Here is a 23137-nt window from a genome sequence, read left to right as displayed (position 1 = left end):
CTCTGTAATAAACAGAATTTATGACAATGACAATGACAATGAAGGTCATGGTAAGACTATCTAGTGTTTTGATTATCAGAATACTCCCACATTTCATTTCATTCTCACAAGTTGGTAGGGTAGAAACTGAGGTGCCAAGAGGTGAAATGGGCCCCGTTCTAATGGTTATGACTCCTCAACTTCACCTCAAGCCCAGATTCTTCTCCTGGGGGCCAGATTCATATGGGCAGCTGTGTACCATACATCACCAGGTAGGTGTCCCACAGTCACCACAGACTCGGATGATCCAAAAGTAAATTAGTAATTTTCTTCCCCAAACCTTATTTCTCTCTAAAGGGGATAGTTTTTCTTCAATTTGGGAAAGTTTTGGACTATTATCTTTTTGAGTAAGGTCTCCCCTCTTCCATCATTCCCTCTACATTCTACTTCTGGAATTCTGTATGAATTTGTATATGTTGGATCTTCTCAATGTGGCTTCCATGACTCTTAGCTTCTCTTTCATACTTACTGTCTCTGTTTAACTGTGATTTGTTCTATGTTGGTTCTTCAATACCGTCTTTTGACTTGGCCGTATTGATTCCAAACACAGACATACAGTGCACACACACACATACACACGCTCTCTGAAGGATTTTTCAACATTTACCAAATAGAACAGCCTCTTGTTCTATGAATGCTACCTGGTCTCTTTATCTTTTTGAGGACTTTGAAGTCCCTTTCAGATTTTCCTATTATTTCCATTTCCTTTAGACCAAATTTCCTATGTTGAGTTTGTTTCAGGACGTTATTTTTTCCTTGTGTGCTTTGAAAATTTCATTTGAACACTAATCTTAAGTGGGGATTTCTTGTTTTTGTTTTTCTTTTTCGGTCCCCCTGAGCTATCTCTTTATATATGATGGCTAGAGCTTTTCTTAGCCACTGTTTAAGGTTGAGCGTCTCTGTCTCATCCCTGAATTTCATGTGGTGAGCTAGACTCCAGTTCCCTTCCCTTTAGGGGCTCTCAGTCTCTGTTACAATGAAGAAGTTGAACTCCAAAATCCGATCTTGACTGGAATTCTTTACTGACTTTAATTTCGACCCTCTACTACATTTTTCATATGGAGTCTAGGGGTCTCTCTATAGTGTACAAATCCGATTATATTATTACTTTGGTAAAATTATTTCTATGTGCTCTACCACCTACAGAATAAACTTTAAAGTCTGATCAAATGTCACCTCCTCAGAAAGGGCTTCTGTGAACACCCTATCTGAAGTAGCATCCTCATCACTCTCTGTCTCTTACGTGGCCCCTGTTCTTCATAGCACTTATCATTACTGGCTATTAATACCACACATTTACTGTTAGTTTGTCTCTTCCACTAGAATATAAGTTTCATGTCGGCATAGACTTTGAATTACTCACTGTTAAATCCTCAGCACCTAGAACAGTGCCTGGAACATTGTAGGCATTCAATAAACACTTGTGAATGGATGTATTAAATCCTTAACATGGCAGCAAAAGCCCTAGACATATCAGAGCAATTAAGAGTGAGGGCTCTAGAGTCAAACTGCCTAGGTTGGAATCCTGGCTGCAGCACACCAACTTTGTGACCTTGAGCAAGCCACAACCTCCTAAGCTGCAGTTTTCTCATCTGTAAAATGGGTTTAGTAATTAACCTTAGTGGGTTGTTGAGAGGAATTAACAGACAATAAACAAGTATAAAGTGTAGCAGTGCAGTTACACACATCACCAGAGGTTTTTATTGTTACATGTCCAAGCTCATCTCCAGTCATTCTCTCATCTTGTACCTTGTTCCAAAGTAACAGCCCACTATTATTAATAGTTCCCCAACCATATAAGCTGAGTCAGATTTCTGGCCATTCCACATGCTCTTTGCCTTGCCTATAATGCTTACCTCCTTTCCCACTCATACAGTCAATTTGCCTCCCATACACTATTAAACTCTTCCACTGAGAACCCTAGCCCAAGCATGGAAACAGAAGTGGGCTTTTATTTGCCCTGGCTGGACATGGAACAGATCCCAGATTCAAAAGGAGGTTATCCATAGGGGGTCAGGTCAATACCTTAGGATACTCAGGGTTTTAGAAGAGAAGGAGGAAGCTGAGATAATCAGATAAATTCATTCACTCATTCATTCATATGCTCTTATTCTGTCTGGAATGTCAAGTAAGAGAAGCAGAAGGAAATACTTGGCCTTTCAGGTCATGCAGACTTGGGGACTGGGGCGCCTGTTTGGGGCTATGTGCAAGTCCTTCAGTAAACAGGGCAAGCTGGTCTTTCCAGAGCAAAGTAGATGCAAAACCCCAAGGGATGAAGGGAGTAGTGACCCGTTTCCTGAGGTTTTTCTTTCTCATTCTTATGAGGCCTGACTTCATTCTGTTTCCTTTCTTTACACTTCATGAGATTCCTATATCTTTACAACTTTTCTCTGGTTCTGTCCCTGCCATTACCACTTGGCAAACTCCTGGTCACCCTTCAAACCTCAGTATTGTCTCCTCTATAAGGGGTCTTTCTCTTCTTTCCTCTCTTCGTCCTTCTCATTATAATTGTTTCCATGTCCATCCATCTCTGTCCTGAGCTTCTAGCTATATCTCTTAGAAGGCATTAAGAAACAAAAATTACTAAATGGATAAAGTTGGTGACCGAGTTAGGACAATAGTACAGGCCTCTCCATTTGTCCTCTAATATTTCACTCTCTCTCTCTCTCTCACTAAGGAAATGAGCTACCAGATAGGGATACCAAATGGGAGCAAAGAGATACCAAGAGAGCATATAGGGAGTATATCTCAGAACTGAGCTCATGCATCACATGGATATTGGTTGAGGATTAAGGGAGTTTAGTGAAGGATGGAACCAAGAAGTGCCGAAAAGCTTCATTTCCCCACAATACTGTTCTCGATATACTCTCTTTACCTGGCTTCTGTGACATCCTGTTGTCATGATTTTCTTTCCAGCTCTTGAGCTATTCCTTTGCTATCTCATTTGCTAGCTATTCCTCCTGTTCTACACCCAACCCTTTCAAATTTGGAAGACCCTCAGTCCTCAAGCCTTCTCCTCTCCCTCTATACACGCTTCTAAACCATCTAAATAGCAACCATCCCAAAATCTCTGTATCTATCAAAGATCTCTCTCTGTGCTCCTAATCTACATATTCAGCTTCATCTTTAGCAACTTCACTCAGATGTCTCACAGAAACTTCAAACTCAACATGTCCAAAACATATTTCACCATCTATTTCCAGGTACCATCATCTTATTAGGTGCTCGAGCCAGAGACCAGAGAGTCAACTTTTGACTCCTGCTTCCTTACTTCCTTCATCCAATCATCAAATCCTGTCCATTCTAATTCCTAAATATCTTCAGGTTCTACTCACTTCCTTTCATCTCACTGACACTGATCTATCCTAGCTGTCAACATGCATACTAAATCACTGTAATGGCCTCCTAATTCTCCCCACATCCAAATCCAACCCTATAGCAATACTGTAGCCAAAGAATGCTTTAAAAATGGAAGTCTGATCATATAATTTTTGCTTATGATGGCATCCGCATCTTTAAGATAAAATCCAAAATCCTTGCCATGTCTTAAAAAGCTCATCAAGATTTTGCCCCTATTCCTTGTGAACCTCTTGAGCCCTCTATGATGTGCATGAGAATTATGAAGAGTATCTTTAAGACAAACAATACTTTCTAGAGTCTGGCAAAAAGACAGAATATATTTTTCATACCCCCATACTAATATTCAAAGACACTGCTATTGACTCAAGACAACAACCAGTAAAGGGACAAATGACCTTATCTCTACTTTGAGTCCTCTAATATTTCACTCTCTCTCTCTCTCACTAGGGAAATGAGCTACCAGACAGGGATACCAAATGGGAGCAAAGAGATACCAAGAGAGCATATAGGGAGCATATCTCAGAACTGAGCTCACGCATAGCATGAGCACTGGATATTGATTGAGGAATAAGGGAGTTTAGTGAAGGATGGAACCAAGAAGTGCCAAAAATTCTCTTGGGGCCAGTAACCTCACAATGATATGAAATCCACTCTACTTAACAGCATTCTGGTCAAGTCCACAGATATGGACTAAGGCCATAAAAATAAAACAGAATTTATCTACAACTCTGTCTAGATTTATACATGTAAGGTCAGTTTTAGAATGAAATGAGATATTTACTAATTAATATGACTGAGAGATTAGTTCAGTTCTTTAGATTACAATTTAAAGTCTACAATTCTCATACAATGCTGGTAGGAATGCAAAGTGGTACAACATTTATGGAAGGAATCTGGCATTAACAACAGTATGAAATGATGTATGCATAAGGTTATTAATGTAAAAGAAGAAGACTGGAAATGATCCAAATGTCCATCAATAGGGAACTGGCTTAATAAACAATTCTATATCCATAATGGAGTACTAAGCAGATATAAATAGCAATGAAGGAGATGTCTACACATTGCTATGGAGAGATAGCTGGTATTTTCATATTGTTAAATTAAAAATTATCAAAGTTTAGAAGAGAGTATATAAGACTGTGTAAGAAGGAGGTGGTATAAAAACATAAATATATACATATTTTCTTATATTTTCAAACAGAAATAGTGAAAAATAAAACTAAAATTAATTTTACAAAATAATTTCCTCTAAGGTGGGAAGTGAATGGGGACAGGGATGCAAGCCAGACCTTTCTGAATGAACCCTATTCATAAGTTTGACTTTCCAATCAGGTATATGTTTTTCATAATCTAAAAACAAAATTAAGTCAAGAAGAAATAAGAGGCAATCCCTAAAATTAAATTGATGCAGATATCTGAGTAAGATCAGGAGAGTATATCAGTGCAATACCCTGGTTGTGATATCATACTAGTTTTGCAAAATGTTAATGCTGGGAGAAACTGGGCAACATCTATTCAATACAAGGATCTCTAAACCTAACTCTATGTCAAGCTTGTGGCATAACCACAAAGAGAACAGTTATTTAAGTGACTTTAAAATCCAGTGTTTTGATTGTGCATCCCTACTGGGATACACTCAAGGATGAAAAGAAGGGCTAAGAAATCCTAATCTGTATTCAGTAGTCTTACTTTTATTATATATTTAAACTAGTAGGAGGAAACAAGTATGTTAATGTGGCAAGAAACCCCGATTTTCAGTGAAAAGATGTACAAATATAAAATTTTAAAAATTAAGTAAAATTTTACTAAATTATGCTAAATATTATGGTATTATGTTAAGTGAAATAAGTCAGAGAAAGACATGATGTGACTTATATGTGGAATCTAAAAAATAAAGCAAAGGAGTGAATATAACAAAAAAGAAACAGACTCACAGATATAAATAGAGAAACAAACTTGTGGTTACCAGTGGGGAGGGGTGGGGGCAAGGGGTAGGGGATTAAGAGGTACAAACTATTATGTTATAAAATAAATAAGCTACAAGGATATATCATACAACACAGGGAATACAGGCAATGTTTTATAATAATTAGAAATGGAGTACAACCTTTAAAAGTTCTGAATCGCTATACTGTATACCTGTAACATACATATTATTTTATATCAACTATACCTCAATTTAAAAAATAATTTAAAAATTAAAAAAACTAAGTAAAAACTGTATAATTTCTTTCTTGCTTTTGAAAAACTTTATATTATGGAAAATTTCAAAAGTAGAAAGTGTAGAGTAATGAAGGCTCATATATCCATTACCCTGCTCCAACAATTAACAACTCATGGGCTAATCCTATTTTACCTATACTTCAACCCAGTACCCACTGCTCACCCCTCACCTGATTCTGAAGCAAATCCCAGGCTTTATGCATAAATATTTCAGTACTTACCTCCAAAATGTAGAAACTTTTTGTAAAATAACTAAAATTATAAAGTCATACACTAAAGACTTTAACAATTCCTTATTATCTAATAAATGTTTCACTAAATAAAAATCCGTAATTGTTACTTTAAACTGGAAATAATGGTGTAAACTCATAGTTTCATGTTTGTTTGCTTGTTTAATTATGATCGAAGAAAGCTTTTTAGTTTCTAATAACTTTAGATTTACATAAAAATTGCAAAGATGGTACAGAGAGTTCCTGTATACCCCTCACTCAACTTCCCCTAATGTTAACATCTTAGGCAACTACAGTAAACATGTCAAAACTAAGAGAGTAATACTGGTACATTACTATTAACTCAACTCCAGATTGTATTTGGACTTCACGGTTTGTTGACTAATGTACTTTCTTTGTTCTGAAGTTTTTTTCATTTTTAGATGACTGTTGTGGGTTTTGGGGGAAGGCTACCACAGAGGTGAAGTGCCCTTCTCAGAACACCACCTCAGGGGGCACGTGATATCCACATGACTTATCATCAGTGATGTTAACTTGATTCTTTGGTTAAGAGGGGTTAGCCAGGTTTCTCCACTGTAAACTTACTATGTTCCCCTTTCTACGCTCTGTTCTTCAAAAGCGGGGTCACTAAGTCCAGTCTACCCTTAAGGTGGGAGGGGATTATCTACATATATTATTTGGAATTCTTCTGTCAGGAAGGTTTGTCTCTTCTTTCCCATTTATTTATTTGTTCAATAATTTCTTTATATTGGTATGGGCTCATATATACTTAATTTATACCTTGGGTTATAGTCTAGTACTATGCTATTTATTTTGTTGCCCAAATTGTTCCAGTTTTGGTCACTGGGAGCTCTTTCAGGTTGGTTCCTGTGACCTTTTCACATGTCCCCATCTTTTTGTTTTTTGACCACTTCCTAACTTCCAGGCACTGTAAAATGCTCCAGGCTTACTTGTATTTTCTCTGCCCCAGTCCTAGAATAATAATTTCTCTAAAGAGCCTCAGTTCCTTCTATTAGAGAATGTATTTATAAATGAATATGTGGGTGTGGGCTTGCTCATTACTACTGCAGTGTAGTTGCTTCTAAGGCCCTCTCAGTGGCAGAAACGTATGTATGTGTACTAACCCATTCACATGTATCTATATTTATTTCTGTATCTATCTACCTGTATGTACATATGTATATATAAGTACATATGTATATATACATGCAAACACATATCTATACATATGTGTGCGTGTACACATATTAAACTAAGTATGTTGTCATTCCACCACCTCCAACTCTAATCCAGCACCACAGGGTTCATTCTAGCCTTCATTCTTGCTTAGTTGTAACTTCTTTCTCTGACAGAATTTTAAACTTCTGCATATTTAAAAAAGTCAATATACAAAAAAGTCCAATAACGTAAACAAAATTAAAAAGGCAAATTTCAGCAAAATATTTGCAAATACATGAAAAAGGTAAATATCCTTAGTAAATAAAGAATTCTTACAAAATGACAAAAAACTGAAGAAAGTGAACAGATGAAAAAGAAATGGGTAAACATACATTTAAAATATTTGACCACACTAGCAACAAAATAAATGCAAATTAAACCAAAATGTCATTCTGACCTATCAAAACGTAAACATGAATGCTCTCATCTACCACTGGTTTGAATATAAATTGGTACAATCTTTATGAAGAATAACATGACACTATGTAAAAGGAGTTTTAACTCTATTGGCTAGACTTCTGATAGGTGATGTGTCTCAGTGAAGACAACAGAAAGGTTGGATAAAAAAACTTCCTTAAAGCATCAACGTACTAACCAAATTGTCAGGAATATTGGCTAAAGAATGGGAACTCAGAGAGGTAAAGCCAAGGATCAGAGTCCTTCTTGTCCTGGGGACATTTGCTTATACAGCAGATCTCTAAGGGGAAAAAAGTCAGAATTCATGGTAATATCATAAACTACTCTCCAATGTTGACCTAGGACCCTAAAGAGCTAGCGGTGAACCGGAAGTGATCAGCCCCTTCACATACTTGCAATCTGGCTTTCTCTCTGAATGGCCCTGAAAATCTAAGCCTTGAACTTTGATTAAGATAGTCCCAGACTGCTACTGCTTAAAGGTGCCTAGTAAAAGCAAATTAGAGTTCTCTCTAGAGGAAGAAAGCATCGTTCAACGCCAATAATTGTCAAAATAATTTCTAGCACACGGTCAAAATGAATCAGTACATAAAAGGGTAAGATATTTTGACCAAGAACCAGCAAAAATGACAGACAATAAAGACAAACAGGGATTTCATATACTGAGATTATCCAACATAGATTATTAAATAATGAAGTTTACTGTGTCCCAGAACATAAAAGCTGAACTTGAATTTTTTTTGCAAAAAAAGAGAAAAAATATAGATTTTAAAAAGGAAAAACACAAAATTCAGAAAAGAAGGTAGAAAATATAGAGAATACCATAAGGTATGCCTATATCTATACTTAATTGGGTCACAAAGGTGATGAGAGAAAGAAAAAGGCAGCGGCAATATCTGAAGAGATAATGGCTGAGAATATTCCCTAACCAAAAATAATATCAATACACTGATTCAAGAGACCTAAAAATCTAAGGCAGGATTAAAACACACACACACATACACACCCCACATCACAGAGAAAACTACAGAAAACAAAAGATGAATAAAACATTTTTTCAATAACCTGAAAAATAAAGATAGACTACCCTCAGAGAAAAGTGACAGACTGCTAGCTGAATTGTTAATGTCAATGGAAGCCAGAAGACAGTAGAATGATATCTAATGTAAAGAAAATGCCAGCCTAGAATTCTCTACTCAGTGAATATCCCTCAACACTAAAGGGAATCTAAGGAAATTCTGAAACAAATGGAGTTCGCACCCAGCAGACTGACACAAGGAAAATGAATCCAGATAAAACCTTAGAGATGCTGAAAGAATAAATAACAGAGAAAGGATGTGTGTAGGTAAATCTAAATGAATAAAAATAATAACTTGGAGTGATGTAAATACATGTAACATGCATTTATACACACAAATATAATTTAAATACATGAAAACAACAGCCTATAAGTCAAGGTTGCATTATATGGAATTAATGTGTTCTACAGTGCTTGTACTGTTCAGGAAGACAGTAATGGCATCAATATTAGGATTTGATGAATTAGGGAGGCATACTGTAATTTCTGGGGTACACACTCAGCAAAGGGTGCTAAAACTTCCAAATTAATAGAACAAAAATGAAATGATTAAAAAATATTCAACTGATCCAAATAAATCAGGGAAGGTGAAGAAACATGTAATAGGTGGTATAAACAGAAAGCACATAAGACCACAATGTCAATCAAAATATACTAAAATTAAATGTAAATGGAATAAATGCTTCAATTAAAAGACAAAGATTGAGAGTCTAGAATAAAAAAACAACTGTATGCCTTTAACAAGAGACGCATCTAAAACCCAAGGATACAAGAAAATTGAAATTTAAAAAGGAAATAAATCCTAGAAAATTAAACCCAAAGTAGAAGGATGGAAATAACAACAAACAGAAATTACTGAAATAGAAAATAAACACACAATAAAAAGGATTTACAAAGCTAAAAGTCACTGTTTAAAAGACTGATAAAACTGGTAAATATCTGGCAAGGCTGAGACAGAAAAAAAAGGCATAAATTGCTAGTATCAAGAATGAAAAAGATCCTGTAGAGATAGTATGAACCCCTTTACGACAAAATTGTTTAAAGTTTAGATAAAATGCACTCATTCCTAGAAAAATACAATTCACCAAAAGTGACAGAGTAATAACTGGAAAACCTGAATATTCCTATAAATATTTAAGAAACTGAATCGGAAATGAAAACCCTTCTTATAAGGAAGTCTGGCCTGGATGGGTTTATAAGTGAGTTCTACCAATCACATAAGAAAAACAACAAACAGAGAATACTCCTCAATTCATTTTATGAGTCTAGCATAATCTAGACATAAAAACGTGATATAGATAGTACAAGAAAATTATAGTGTAATCTTCCCACAAATATGGATGTAAAAAGTCTAAACAAAATATAAGCAAACCAAATCTAGCAATATATAAAAAGGATTATAAGGATTATACGTCATGACCAAGTGTGGTTAACCAAAGAATCAATGAAATTCATTGCATTAACAGAGTAAAGAAGAAAATCATATGATCATTTCAATATACACAGAAAAAAAGCATTTGATAAAATTCACCATCCATTTATGCTTAGCAAACTCTAAGATCAGAAATAAACAAAGATTTGCTATCACCATTACTCTGGATATTTTATCCACTGCAGTAAAGTCTAGAGAAAGAAATAAAATGTAAAAGAATTAGAAAGGAATAAACAAAATCCTCTTCATACACAGATGATATGATCAGGTATGCAGAAAATCCAAACAGTTCTACAGAAAAATTATTGGAATTGATGAAGCTTGATGAATAGGAGTATATGTCAATACAAGGAAGGAGGGAAAGAGAGAGAGAGAGAGACTGATCTACCTTTTTTTTTTGGCTGTGCCATGCAGCATATGGGATCTTAAGTTTCCCGACCAGGGATCAAACCTGTGCCCCCTGCATTGGAAGCGTGGAGTCTTAATCACTGGACGGCCAGGGAAGCCCCAGACTGATCTACTTTTAAAAGCAAATACCTAAGAATCTAACAAAAAATGTACACAACTTCTATGGAGAAAAGTATAAAACTTTATTGAAAGACATCAAAGACCTAAATAAATGGGAAGACAGACACCATGTTCCTAAAGTGGAAGACTCAATAAGAAGTCTGTCAATTATTCTCAAGTTGCTTATAAAGATTTAATAATTCAAGGCAAAATCCCAACAGTTTTTTAAGTGTATGTGTGTGTGTGTATAAATTGACAACTTGATTCTAAAATGTATATGGAAAATGCAAAGACAAGTACAGCTCTCAAGACATGTCTGAAGAAGAACAAAGTGGAAGGCCCTGCTCTATCAGTTACCAGGACTTACTGTAAAGCCATAGTAAATAAGACAACAGCACAATGCCGGGCAAATAGGCCAAGGGACCAGAATAGAGCCCAGAACAATCACACCTATACAGATGCCTGATTTACGGCAAAAGTGGTACTGCAGAGCAGTGTTTTCAGTAATTGTGCTGAGACTATCGAATATCCATATGGGAAGAAATGAAACTAGACTGCTACCTCACAGTATACCCCAAATCAATTCCAGATGGATAATAAAACATAGGAGAATATCTGCATAATCTCAGGGGAGTAAGTATTTCTTAAACAAGATACAAAAACACTGGCCATAAAATTAAAAAATGATAAATTAGACTATATTAAAATCACAAACTTCTGTTAATCAAAATATACCATTACAAGAATGAAGAGATAGGTCACTAAATGGCAATTAGGGAAGAATAATCGGGAAAAACTACAAGGAGATTCTACTACACACCAACTGGCAAAAATTCCAACAATGCCAAGTGTTAGCAAGGGTGTGTAGCATAGGTAGTAATTAATCATGAGAATTAAAGGAAGGCACTGTGAATAAGGACAAACAACAATATTTTAAACAGGGGCAGTGACAGGAAAACTAGGACTTGGATCACCTTAGAGAGGCATATACCATTGGTAAAGTGTCAGTTTATACATCTACTTTAGAAAATAGCTTGGTATTATCTAGGAAAACTGAAGCTGTACATACTCTGAAACCTATTAATTCCACTCCTAGGTCTACACCCTATATGAACGTTTACTTAGGTGCACCAGGATACAGGTACAAGACTGTTTACAACAGTATTGTTCAAATGGCCAAATCTGGAAACAACCCAAATACATATTAACATTTACATGAATAAATAACTTGTGAATGTTTGTTCACTAACACTATATAGCAACAAAGTGAAGGAGATCAAACTAACCTGGATATTCTCACAGACCAAAAAACGTGTATACTCTATGACTGCATGTAAGTAAAGATTAAAAAGATAGAAAACACTGAATTACACTATTCAGGGATACCTATTTAGATGGTATAGATATAAAAACATGGAAGTGAAGTCTAGAGTAAAGTTAATTCTGAGAGAGGCAGGGGGTTATGATCAGAAAGGGGAATTCGAGGGCTGTTGAGGTGCTGGCAGTTTTAAAATTTCTTGACTTGGGTTGTACGTGGCTGTTTACAATAATTCTTTAAGTTTGTATAGTTCTGTGTATGCATTTTTCTAAATGTAATACATTCTATTAAAAAAGGTTAAATCTATGTGTGATGTAGATGTTTGTATGCATTCATACACTAATTCTAATATCCAGTAATTCTACTCCTAAAAACTTATCTTGAGAAAATAGGCAATCAGGGGGTGAGCACAAGTAACTATGTACAAGAATATTATTAATCATAACATTATTTCTAATACAGAAAACAGAAAACAGTGTAAATGTCCAACTTTAGGGAAAATATTAAATATGGCACATGCATATAGTTCAGACATCTTAATGCAGCCATTAAAATGTTGTACCTAAAAAGTATTTAATGGTATAATAAAATGCTTAAAGTTATTAAGCTAAACGAATCAGGATACAAAATTGCATATATAAAATGATCTCTATTTAGTGCAACTGTGATCATGACTATACATAGAAGGAAATGTTCTGAAATGCTCGCTGTGATTACCTTTTGCAAATGGTATTATTTTTGTCATTATAATTTTCCATAATTTCTAAATTTGTACAAAGAATGTATATTACTCTAAAAATAACTTATAATTTTCATTTTAAATGAACTACTTCTTTTAAATAACAGAAAGTTAACTGACTTTTCTTCCTATTTTATATGTACATAAATTTATTCAAAATTATTTTAGTGGTTGAAGATGAGCTTTCATATATAAAAAAATTACGAGACTGACAACTTCAAATACATTTCTAAGATAGTAGGAGTCAGGATGCAGTTTGCTTCCTAAAGTATTCAAAGCTTAATATCTATTCTACACTGTAACATCTCAATCTAGGATTTGTTTTATACAAAAATTGGGACACCTACATTTTTTTCCCAATAGATATCAAAATGATACAGTAATTACAGTTAAAAGTTTTTTTAAAACCCCAAACTCTGCAATTATCTTTATAGGTAAGTATATTTTGTTTGCAGATCCAGGAGTTTATTAACTCAAACCCTTCTCCTGCTGATCTCTACTTTAGTTTGTGCAGAAAAGAGTTAACTATTTAAGTATTTAACCAGGCCTAACTATTATCTCTCAAAAGGCTTGCAAGGCCTGCCTACAAGGCTGGCTCTTGATTGGCATCTGGGAACTTGGAGGGGTTCCTCCCCTCCTAACTGAAAAGAGTGGCTCACTGTGTCTAAACTGCTTGTGCAAACAATATGATTTATCCTGAACACCCGCTTTCTTTCTGGGAGTCTGGAATTTGGTATGCACCAGGCAGAGGGTGCTTACATGACAAGCCCCCGACAAAAACCCTGCACTCTGAGTCTCTAATGAGCTTCCCTGATAGACAACATCTCACATGTGTAGTCACAAATGTTTGCTGGCAGAAGACCCTTGGAAGCTTGTGCCTTGTTACCCCTGGACTTCAATTCATGCACTTTCTCCTTTTGCTGATTTTGCTTTATACCCTTTAGCTATTAATAAATCATAGCTGTGAATATGCCTATATGCTGAGTCCTGTGAGTCCTCGTAACGAATCATCAGACCTGGGAATGGTCTTGGGTATCCCTGACACATAGTTCTTAAAACTAAAATGCAACTAAACATTTAGTATAGTGGTAAACCTAAGTCAAAAGAAATGTTTAATTTTAAAAAGTTAATGACACAGAAGTTGTTTTCTTTCAACTAGCATTTATCAAAGGCCTACACAGTCACTCAGCTAGGTCCTTTCTTGTATCTTAGCTTACTGAATTACCATATCAAGTTTCTAATGTTTACTAGGACCAAGCAGTATTTCCCAACCATTTCCTATTACCCAGCACTTAAGTAGGGATTCAATAAATATGTGCTGAATGAATGAATAGCAATTTCTATCATTACCCATAAAAACAAAAAATCAAAATAGATAAAATTAGCTATAAAAATATGTACAAATGTTCATATAAATTAAAATGCTATAGTCCAGATTTTTCTTGCTTGATATGAAACAAATATATTTTCTCTTAAGTGGCAAATTTGCTGGTAAGTAGTAATCAGTTCTACTCTATCAGTATAAATGAATTCCACAAACATTCCCTTCCCTGAGCATAAACACCAGACTAAAAATAAAATTTTAAAAATAAAATTTAAATAAATAAAGAGCTTTCAGTCTATCTCCTTTGTGAGCTTCAAAAATACAAACTGTTAATATTATTTTAAAAGATACAAACTATTGTTTTCATGTCAGAAATGTTTTAAGACCATATTTAATTACTGTACAGTCTCCCTGTGGTATATGTAATCATTCTATAATAAGGTAATTAAAATTTCTTGGCCAGCCAATTTAGGATTTGCAGCTTAACTTCAAGTATCAGACATTACTAAACATAAGCTTTGATGTGTGACTTAGAAATAAACATTTAATTTTTGGTGGGGTGCAGGGTGTGTGTGTGTGTGTGTGACATGACACAGCCCTGTCTTTAAAATTGAACCTACGTTTTAAATGTTTATTTTTAAAAATAACAGCAAACCGCTACAGACAAGTCCTAATTTAAGTATAATCCCAAAGCGATAGATATAGTATAAACACATGCAGATTCGTAACAAACTACTGAGTGTGTTGGGAAAAATGACAACATAGTCTCGAAATAGTATTACCCCTACTTTAAAGGTCAATCATCTCTTGACCTCTCACTTCTGGACCCACATTTGTTGAAACTGAATCTCTAGGGGTTGGGGCCTGGGTACATGCTGGTTTAACGAGCTCTACTCAGGATTTTCCAATGCTAACTTTTGAAATCTACTGCTCTAATCTCATCCAGTGCTAAAATTTTGGTTCTGTCTCTGTATTTCAGTGTGCTTTAAACTTATAAATCATTTATATCAACTAGTTCTAAGGATTTGCTAACATGATACGCAACAACATTGAGCCATATAATTTCATGACTTCAGTTTAGGGAAGAAAAGGGAGAGTTGGTTATAGATAGTCTGTGGCAAAGAAAGATATGGATACCATAATAAGAAACTCACTGATAACCCAAATATATTGTTTGGTCTAGCCTTTTCTCCATCAAAATTATCAGAGCTATTTCCAAGCAGCCAACAAACAGCAAAGTCAACTGACCTTATCTCATTTGCTTTCCATTTCCTGTCTACTCTGTATTGGTGTCATGTCAGAAAACTGTGGAAAGGATCCAGATAACCCATAACCTGAGCAATGAGACCCTGAATACCAGGGGTCATTAGATCTATTGCCAGAAAAATTCTGGTGTAGCCTTGTCTACATTGCAGCTATGTAAGCAATCTCTTACCTAGCCAGTAGGTGGAGACATGCACAAACTTACTGCTTTGCTCTTTGATCTACAGGACTTTAAATCTTACAGTAATGTATGGTTTGGGTTTGTTCATTTGTTTTAAACTGAGGAAATCAAAGGGAATGCAAAAAACAGGGCAAGGACAACCGTCAAGGTAAATTTACAAAAAAGGATAATACAAAAGAACAATTTTATATTTCTATATTGTTTCTAGCCCTTTTGAGAAATAGCTATTTTAACTGTGAATTTATAATCTACTTCCAGATTCCTAGAGCTAATATAACAATTCTAAATTGAGAAATAGGTCCTTTAAAAATTCATGTTCAATCAGGGAAAGCAACATTAACTGACTATGACATGATACTAAGGAGTTATTGTTGATTTTGCTAGATACGACAACAGTATTTTATACACACATACACACACACACACACACACACACACACAAGTCCTTATAAATACAAACAGGAGTATTTATAGGTGAAATGATATTGCTTTAGAAATTGCCAAGAAAAAAAGACAACAGTAAAGGATAGATAGAACAAGAATGGCAAAGTATTGATAACTACTGAAGCTCAGTGATAGGTACACTGAAGTTCATTATACTATTTTCTTTTATTTGAAAATTTCCAAAATAAAAGGTTAAAAACTAGGAAGCCATGTTCTACTGATTTGGGTTAACAGTGAGATTAGGGGGCCGGTAAATATGCAACTTTAATGAGGTCTTATTCTCAATATATAGCCATCAATGAATTATTCCAAACACAACTGAATCACACAAAATTAGCTATATAAAAAAATCCCATATAATTCAACATTGAGAAACTAAAACTAAGCTGTTAAATCCACTGGAAACAATACCTTATCACTGTAGAACAAGTCACCACTTTATAAGGTGAATTCACACAGTTATCTCATCTAGTTTTCATCTTATGAAGATTTTAAAGTTAAGAGATTATGGCCAAAGTCACATAATTAGTAAAAGTGACAGAGGTGGGACACTAATCCAAGTTTTATGACACCAAGGATCATCTTCTCTCTACTATACTGTCACTTAGACCCCTTTGAAACAGACAGCAAATGTGAAATTTAGGTAAATTTTAAAATTTGGCTTTCTGTGCTCATTACTTCATAGTATATGGCAAAATCTGGTTTTTAGTTTTCTCAGTGAATAAAAATATGGACAGGGCTTCCCTGGTGGTGCAGTGGTTGAGAGTCTGCCTGCCGATGCAGGGGACACAGGTTCGTGCCCCGGTACGGGAAGATCCCACATGCCACGGAGTGGCTGGGCCCATGAGCCATGGCCGCTGAGCCTGCGTGTCCGGAGCCTGTGCTCCGCAACGGGAGAGGCCACAACAGTGAGAGGCCCGTGTACCGCAAAAAAAAAAAAAAAGGACAGAAACAGATTTCTTGAATAAAGAATAAAATGAAAATAATTATACTATCTTAAAATTGGAAGGGACGTTAGAGGCTCTCTCTAGTCCAAAATTAAAACCTTTTCTTCAGGACCTTTGGATGGATCCAGCTTTAGCTTGAGCATTTCTAGTGAGGAACGGTAGACTCTGTAAGACAGCCGCTACATTCGTGGACAGCCACTTCATTCATACCTGCCACCTGTTGATTATAGTTACAGCTCCTCACCCTACACTGAATAAATACATAATCCTCTTACATTTGACGATATTTCAAAGAACTAAAGACATCCATCATGACCTGCCATGGGCTTCTCATCTGGGGACTCTTATAGAGGTAAAAGAAAATCAATAGATTCTTGGGTAACTAAAGTCTCCCCATCTTTTCAACAGCTCTTCCATGACAAGTGGTCTTCAAAGTGGGACTTGGGTATCTCTGGGAGTACTCAAAGCCCTTCCAGGGGATACATGTATTAGGATATTTTTAAGGCATTTAAGCCATATCTATATTTGCCATAATTTGGTCTGTCTGAAAACAAGTCTGTGGTCTGCTGAGTTCTCTTCTGTATCTCCACTCAAAGGAACCCATCTCAAAAGACAAACCGCTCACCCATCCTGAAAAGCCTGCCTAATTTCAAAAAGACAATGGGGGAATGCAAAGCTACCGAGGGAGGGAGCCATCTGTGAGAGCAAAACAGCTTTGGAAAGGAAGGGAAGAGCCACCTTACTTCATGCAGACAATATATTCACGGCAAAACCTTATCTAGTTTAGAATTATAAATCAATAGTAAGATGACTGTCACAGTGATGTCTATTAGCACTTTAATTTTATTTGAAAAATGAAGTCAGATTTTTTTCTGACAGAAAGCAAGTCTGATTTGGCTGACTAGTTTGACAATGATGACTAGCTTTGCAATTTAGGTCACATAGCAGACATTTTCCATAAATTGAATGAGATAAAGGTACAGCTCGAGATTTTTGAAGAAAAAATATTTTAAAAAATATACAAAACACTAAAACTTACATCCTTATAATAAAAGTTTGTATATATCAACTGAAAGATATGTGTGGAGGTACACAGTTTTCAAACATCTTTTAGCAGGATTGCTGACAAAGATTTTGAAGGCTGTGACTCTATGACAGAATTTCTAGGCTCTTTCCCACTCTGGCTATCCCCTTCTGGAAGCATGCCAGTGTCCTGCTTACCAGGAACACTCCAGGGAGAGTGAGCAATACACAGCACACTGGGCCTATGGCTTGGTTCTGAATACTATACACTTCTAATTAAGGTATCTGCAGGTTCCATTCAAGGCTTTTAAAGCTGTTGCAACAACTAACTAAATTGCTTACATCTTTTTCATATAAGCAGTTACAATTAAGTTCATAGTGATCTTGCACTTATATATGTGAATGAATGAGTTTACATTAACTGGTCTTAAATTTCACCTTGTTTTAGCTCCTTTGCTACAAACTTGTAAAATATTTTAAAATTTGGTCAGATATTCAATGTATTAAGCTAGCCCTCTGTAGGGGGCAGCTTCTAACAAGGCTCCCAGTAATCACCACCTCCAGGTCTTCACATCCTTGTGTAATCCCTTCCCCTTGTGTGTGGACTGGATCTAGTGACTTATTTCTAACTAATAGAATATGGCAGAAGTGATGGTGTGTGATTTCAGAGATTAGGTTACAAGACTGCCGTCTGTCTTGTTCCTACTCTTGTGCTCTTGCTTGCTGGCCCTGATGAAGCCAGCTGCCATGGAACTGCTCTACAGAGAAGCCCAGTGACAAGGAACCTAGGGAGGTCTTGGGCCAACAGCACATGAGGAACTAAGGCCCTCAGTCTGAGAGTGTGCTTCCAACAACCATGTGAGTGAGCTTGGAAGCAGATCCATCCCCAGCAGAGCCTTAAAATGACTTCAGCCCTGGCCAACGCCTTGATTACCACCTTGTGAGAGACCCTAATCAAAGTCACCGATTACAATTTTGAACAGAATAGTATGCCATCCCATAAGGCTTTATACAATCTCTTTGGACACAATCATCCAACCAGCTATGAAACTACCCAATTATACTATCCTTAGCTCACATTCCTCCATCTTATTGACAAAAATTTTGTGAGAAACATGTCGAGTGGCTTACTAAAATCAAGATATATGGTTGTCTACAGAATTTCCTTCATATGCCAATATGGTGATTATATCAAGAGGAAGTTATGTCTGTTATTACTTGCTTTTAGTTGCTAGAGAGGCTGGCTACATGGAGGCCTCTACTCCCATACCGATCCTTTTCACTAAGACTCTTGTACTCAGAACTTTATATTTTGGGACCTCCTATTCCTCTGAACTCTATTTCTTCTTCTCTGAAGTAGGCTAAAACTGTGAGGGTAACTGAATATGCCCAACTTTTGCTTCCTTAGCCATTGTGAACCTTACGATGAGATATTCCTTTTATTCTTATTACTTTAGGTCTTTCTAAACAGATGAGTTCACAAGTATTTTTAAATTTTAAGAGAAAAGCGTCAGCATTATCTAAGATCAACATTGCTTAAAACTTTAACCCTAAAACAAACAAAAAAAAACCACTTCAGCCCCTTCGGAAAAGAGAATGTACACTCACAATTCAAAAACCATGTAAAGCATTCCATCTGAGCTATATGTCTCCAATAACTCTACAATGTGGGGATGTTTCAGCATATGACAGATACTGGCTTCCCGCTTTAGATCTGCAAAACAAACACATAACATTTTGTTAGGCAGGATCAAAAGACAATCAGAGTGAATGATGAATGAATGGATGTGATCTATGGTAACATGAAGACTCCTCTAACTATAGAGATGAAATCCCCCATTCAAACTAAGCTTAACTTTTTGCCCTTTAAAATCTTTGACAATATAACTTGCTCATATTTCTTGCCAGCTTAAATCTATATACATTAGAGTCAGCTCTTATTAATAAGAAATCTAAATAGCACAAATACTTTCCTCAAACTCTTGTAAACAGGTTTCAAAATTTATAACTCTTTCTTTTTTTTTCTTTCTTTTTTTTTTTTTTTGCGGTACGCGGCCCTCTCACTGTTGTGGCCTCTCCCGCTGTGGAGCACAGGCTCCGGATGTGCAGGCTCAGCGGCCGTGGCTCACGGGCCCAGCCGCTCCGCGGCATGTGGGATCCTCCCGGACCGCGGCACAAACCCACGTCCCCTGCATCGGCAGGCAGACTCTCAACCACTGTGCCACCAGGGAAGCCCTATAACTCTTTCTTGATCAGCTAATAAGTAACTCAATTTGCTGTCTTGAATTTTACTTCTTTTTCTTAGTTTTCCCTAAATTGTCTAAGAATATGATGTTTATTCTTTAGCCTAAAATCTAGCATTTATAGACACACATCAGGGAAGTTACATGGAATGGGGGCAAAAAAATAGTATGGTTAAACAGAAAAGGCACTACTCCCAACGTCAAAGTCAGAATTTTTTTTACATCATCTATAAAATGTGTTGGATAATTCAGGACACTACCCACAGTGTTATTTTCAAGAACAAATTCAGATAATGTAGGTAAGACTACTGTGTAAGTTACACAATACTATTTGGAAAATAAAAGTGTTAATATCCTCATTGTCATGCTCATCATCATTATCATCATCATCATCATCATCACCATCACACAAAAATAGTTTAGGCATAAGTATCACTTGCCATGTCTACATGGAACGAGATAACTAAAGCCTTCCTGTGTTAACAGTGCTGGAGTTTTACCTGCTTGCCAATGAATAAAATCCAATGTGACATTTTTTATATTTGGAAATAGAAGGGAGACAGGTAAAGAACGAAGGTTAAGGATATACTGCACAAAGCAGAAGAGATAACATTATCTCCTCTCTGATTTGCTAATTCAAGTTAGTCTTGTCAACAAGAGCAATGGCTGCAGAAGGAACCTTAGAAAATTTACACAAGGTATAGGTGAGGAAAAGAAGTCAGTAAATATGACAAAAGAGAAGCCACCAGAAAAGGAAGAATCAATAATACAATATTAAGAAAGTCAAGGAAATAAGGGGAATTAAGGCATAGGTAGTTGGAGAAGGCTGAGAAAAGGCTGTAAGATTCAACCAGAAAAGACCATAAATGTTCTAAGATCAAATTCTGTGGAGAGGTCAGGTTCAAAGTCAGGATGCAGACAATTATATAATAAATTTAGATTTATCCTATCTCTCACTGGTCTAAGTACTTAATATGGTCATTGTCTTATTATTATTATTTTTTTTTTTTGCAGTATGCGGGCCTCTCACTGCTGTGGCCTCTCCCGTTGCGGAGCACAGGCTCCGGATGCGCAGGCTCAGCGGCCATAGCTCACGGGTCCAGCCACTCCGCGGCATGTGGGATCTTTCCAGACCGGGGCACGAACCCGTGTCCCCTGCATCGGCAGCCGGACTCTCAACCACTGCGCCACCAGGGAATCCCTGGTCATTGTCTTTTAATGTCCCAACAAGCCTGTGAGGTAGGTATTTTACAGATGAGGAAACTGAGACTTTGAAACTTGTTCAAGATCACATAGCTATTACAAGGGGTAGGTTTTGAGCCTTGGCCTGTCTAACTCCAAAGTCAGTCCTTCCACAACGCCACGGTGTGTTTAGACATGATCCCGGTAATAAGAAAGGAATAGCAGGGTCAAAGAAGGTTTGATTTGTTTGTTTTTGCAGTTGTTTTAAAGAGAACACTGTGTGTTTGTAAATGGCAGTGATGAAAATCCCATAGGATCTGGAGTCGGAAAACTTGGTGCCAGTCCAGCCCCTGTCACTACTACTTGCCGGCTGACTGCTAACCTCTACAAAATGCCTTCCTTATGGCAAATGAAATGGGGGACGTGATAGGTCATGCACGACCTACACAGTCTACAACTTCAGAGGGCAGCAGCAAGATTCAAATGAGAGAATGGATGTGAAAGGACTGTGTGGAGTGCAGCACTGTGGGGCTGAGGGGGTTAAGGTGCTTCAGTGTTCATTGTGAAGGAAGAAATGAGAGACACATGAAACATGGTCTCCACCTCCAGGGGACGAGAGGTGTGAATAGGTGTGGCTTTTGCACTGGGAAGTCATAACTATGGGGAAGGCTTTTGACAAGTGCGCTGGAGGACCAGGCTGAAAAGCCAGACGACATAAATCAGATGCCTGCAGTTTTTTCTCTCCCTTTAAGATTGTTCTGCCTTCTGATTCTATGAAAAGCTTAGGAGTTTTAGTACTCATTTTAATGTTTATCTCCAGCTTCTCGTTTTACTGGAAGTCACCCTTTTCATATCTTCTGTTTTCACCTTAGTTTCTCTCTTTCCATTTCTTCCTATTCTGCTAAATGTCTGATTTTAATTCAGTGCTCTGACACTGGAGTCAAGAAGTAAAGAGAGATTTAGTGTTTGCCACAACGAACACTGGTCTTTTCTCCTGTTTTCAGTTTATTTTAAATTTTGCCCCTTTCATGTAACTACAGTGTTTCAATCCCCATATTCACCATTTGTCATGTGCCACATTTGTTATACTGAAAAATCAGAAGTAGAAACGGACGCTCTAAAGACCCCTCTCTTTGACACGCACATGTCTGCTTGGTATATAACTGAACATGCTCCTGGTCTAGTCTCTTATCACTTTACCCATCCTCAAAATGAAGGAAGGATTGCTGGGGACCCTGCGTCCAAAGATTAAAACAATTTAAATATCACCAGATCCGACATTTCAGGGACTAAAATCCGAACACTGACTGAATAGCACAAAACTAACAACATAAAAATGTATTTGAATTTATAAGGGCAAAAGATGGCCTACATCTAGGATAGCTGCAGCACCATTTTCCATAATTCAAGTATCAATTATATGGGTGTATTAAACAGCCCAAATAGAAAATCACAGTTTACAAAACATGAATGCACCATATATGCATTCAAACTATAGATTCCAAGAATGTTAAGCTCAAAATGTTTGTTTTAGGTGTGAATGTGAATTAAAGATGTATGTATTAACTGCTATTAACTCCTTGCTGATATAGCAAACTAAAAATAGTATTTTCCTACAAATCAGCTCATGAAGCAGACCAGGAAGGAATTCGAAAGTAGGTGATAATATAATAATATGATTTGCAATTGTGATTATCTGGCTGCTTATAGATACTAGCTCAGAACATTCCTTTGAGTCACCTGACCCACAGTTACCATGGCTGTTTTGAAGTTCTACTTTATCTATAGTGACAAGGAAGAGTGGTAACTCCTCCACTCTTCCTTGTACTTTTTCATTTTGTAATTTTGCAGGGAAGTTTTTAAAGATTTAAAAAATAATCTACTTCTATGTTTAGTGCCCCTATATTTAACTATGTGCCTATATTTCATCAATTTATTTTCTTTTAAAAGGGGCACTAGTAATATGGAA

General features: G+C 36.5%; 1 protein-coding gene across 10 annotated transcripts in view; it reads right to left on the bottom strand.

Annotated features, from left to right (window-relative positions):
- CASK (calcium/calmodulin dependent serine protein kinase) overlaps positions 1-23137 on the bottom strand; it is a 387139-nt gene that overhangs the window by 212691 nt on the left and 151311 nt on the right. For all 10 annotated transcript variants that reach the window (XM_060002631.1, XM_060002636.1, XM_060002633.1 and 7 more), the window contains exon 3: positions 19352-19457. In XM_060002631.1, coding sequence (XP_059858614.1) covers positions 19352-19457 — 106 coding nt within the window. The remainder of the gene's footprint in view (positions 1-19351; positions 19458-23137) is intronic.

This window comes from Delphinus delphis, chromosome X (assembly GCF_949987515.2).
Source record: "Delphinus delphis chromosome X, mDelDel1.2, whole genome shotgun sequence".
Taxonomy (NCBI): Eukaryota; Metazoa; Chordata; class Mammalia; order Artiodactyla; family Delphinidae; genus Delphinus; species Delphinus delphis.
This window is presented reverse-complemented; position numbering and strand designations above follow the sequence as displayed.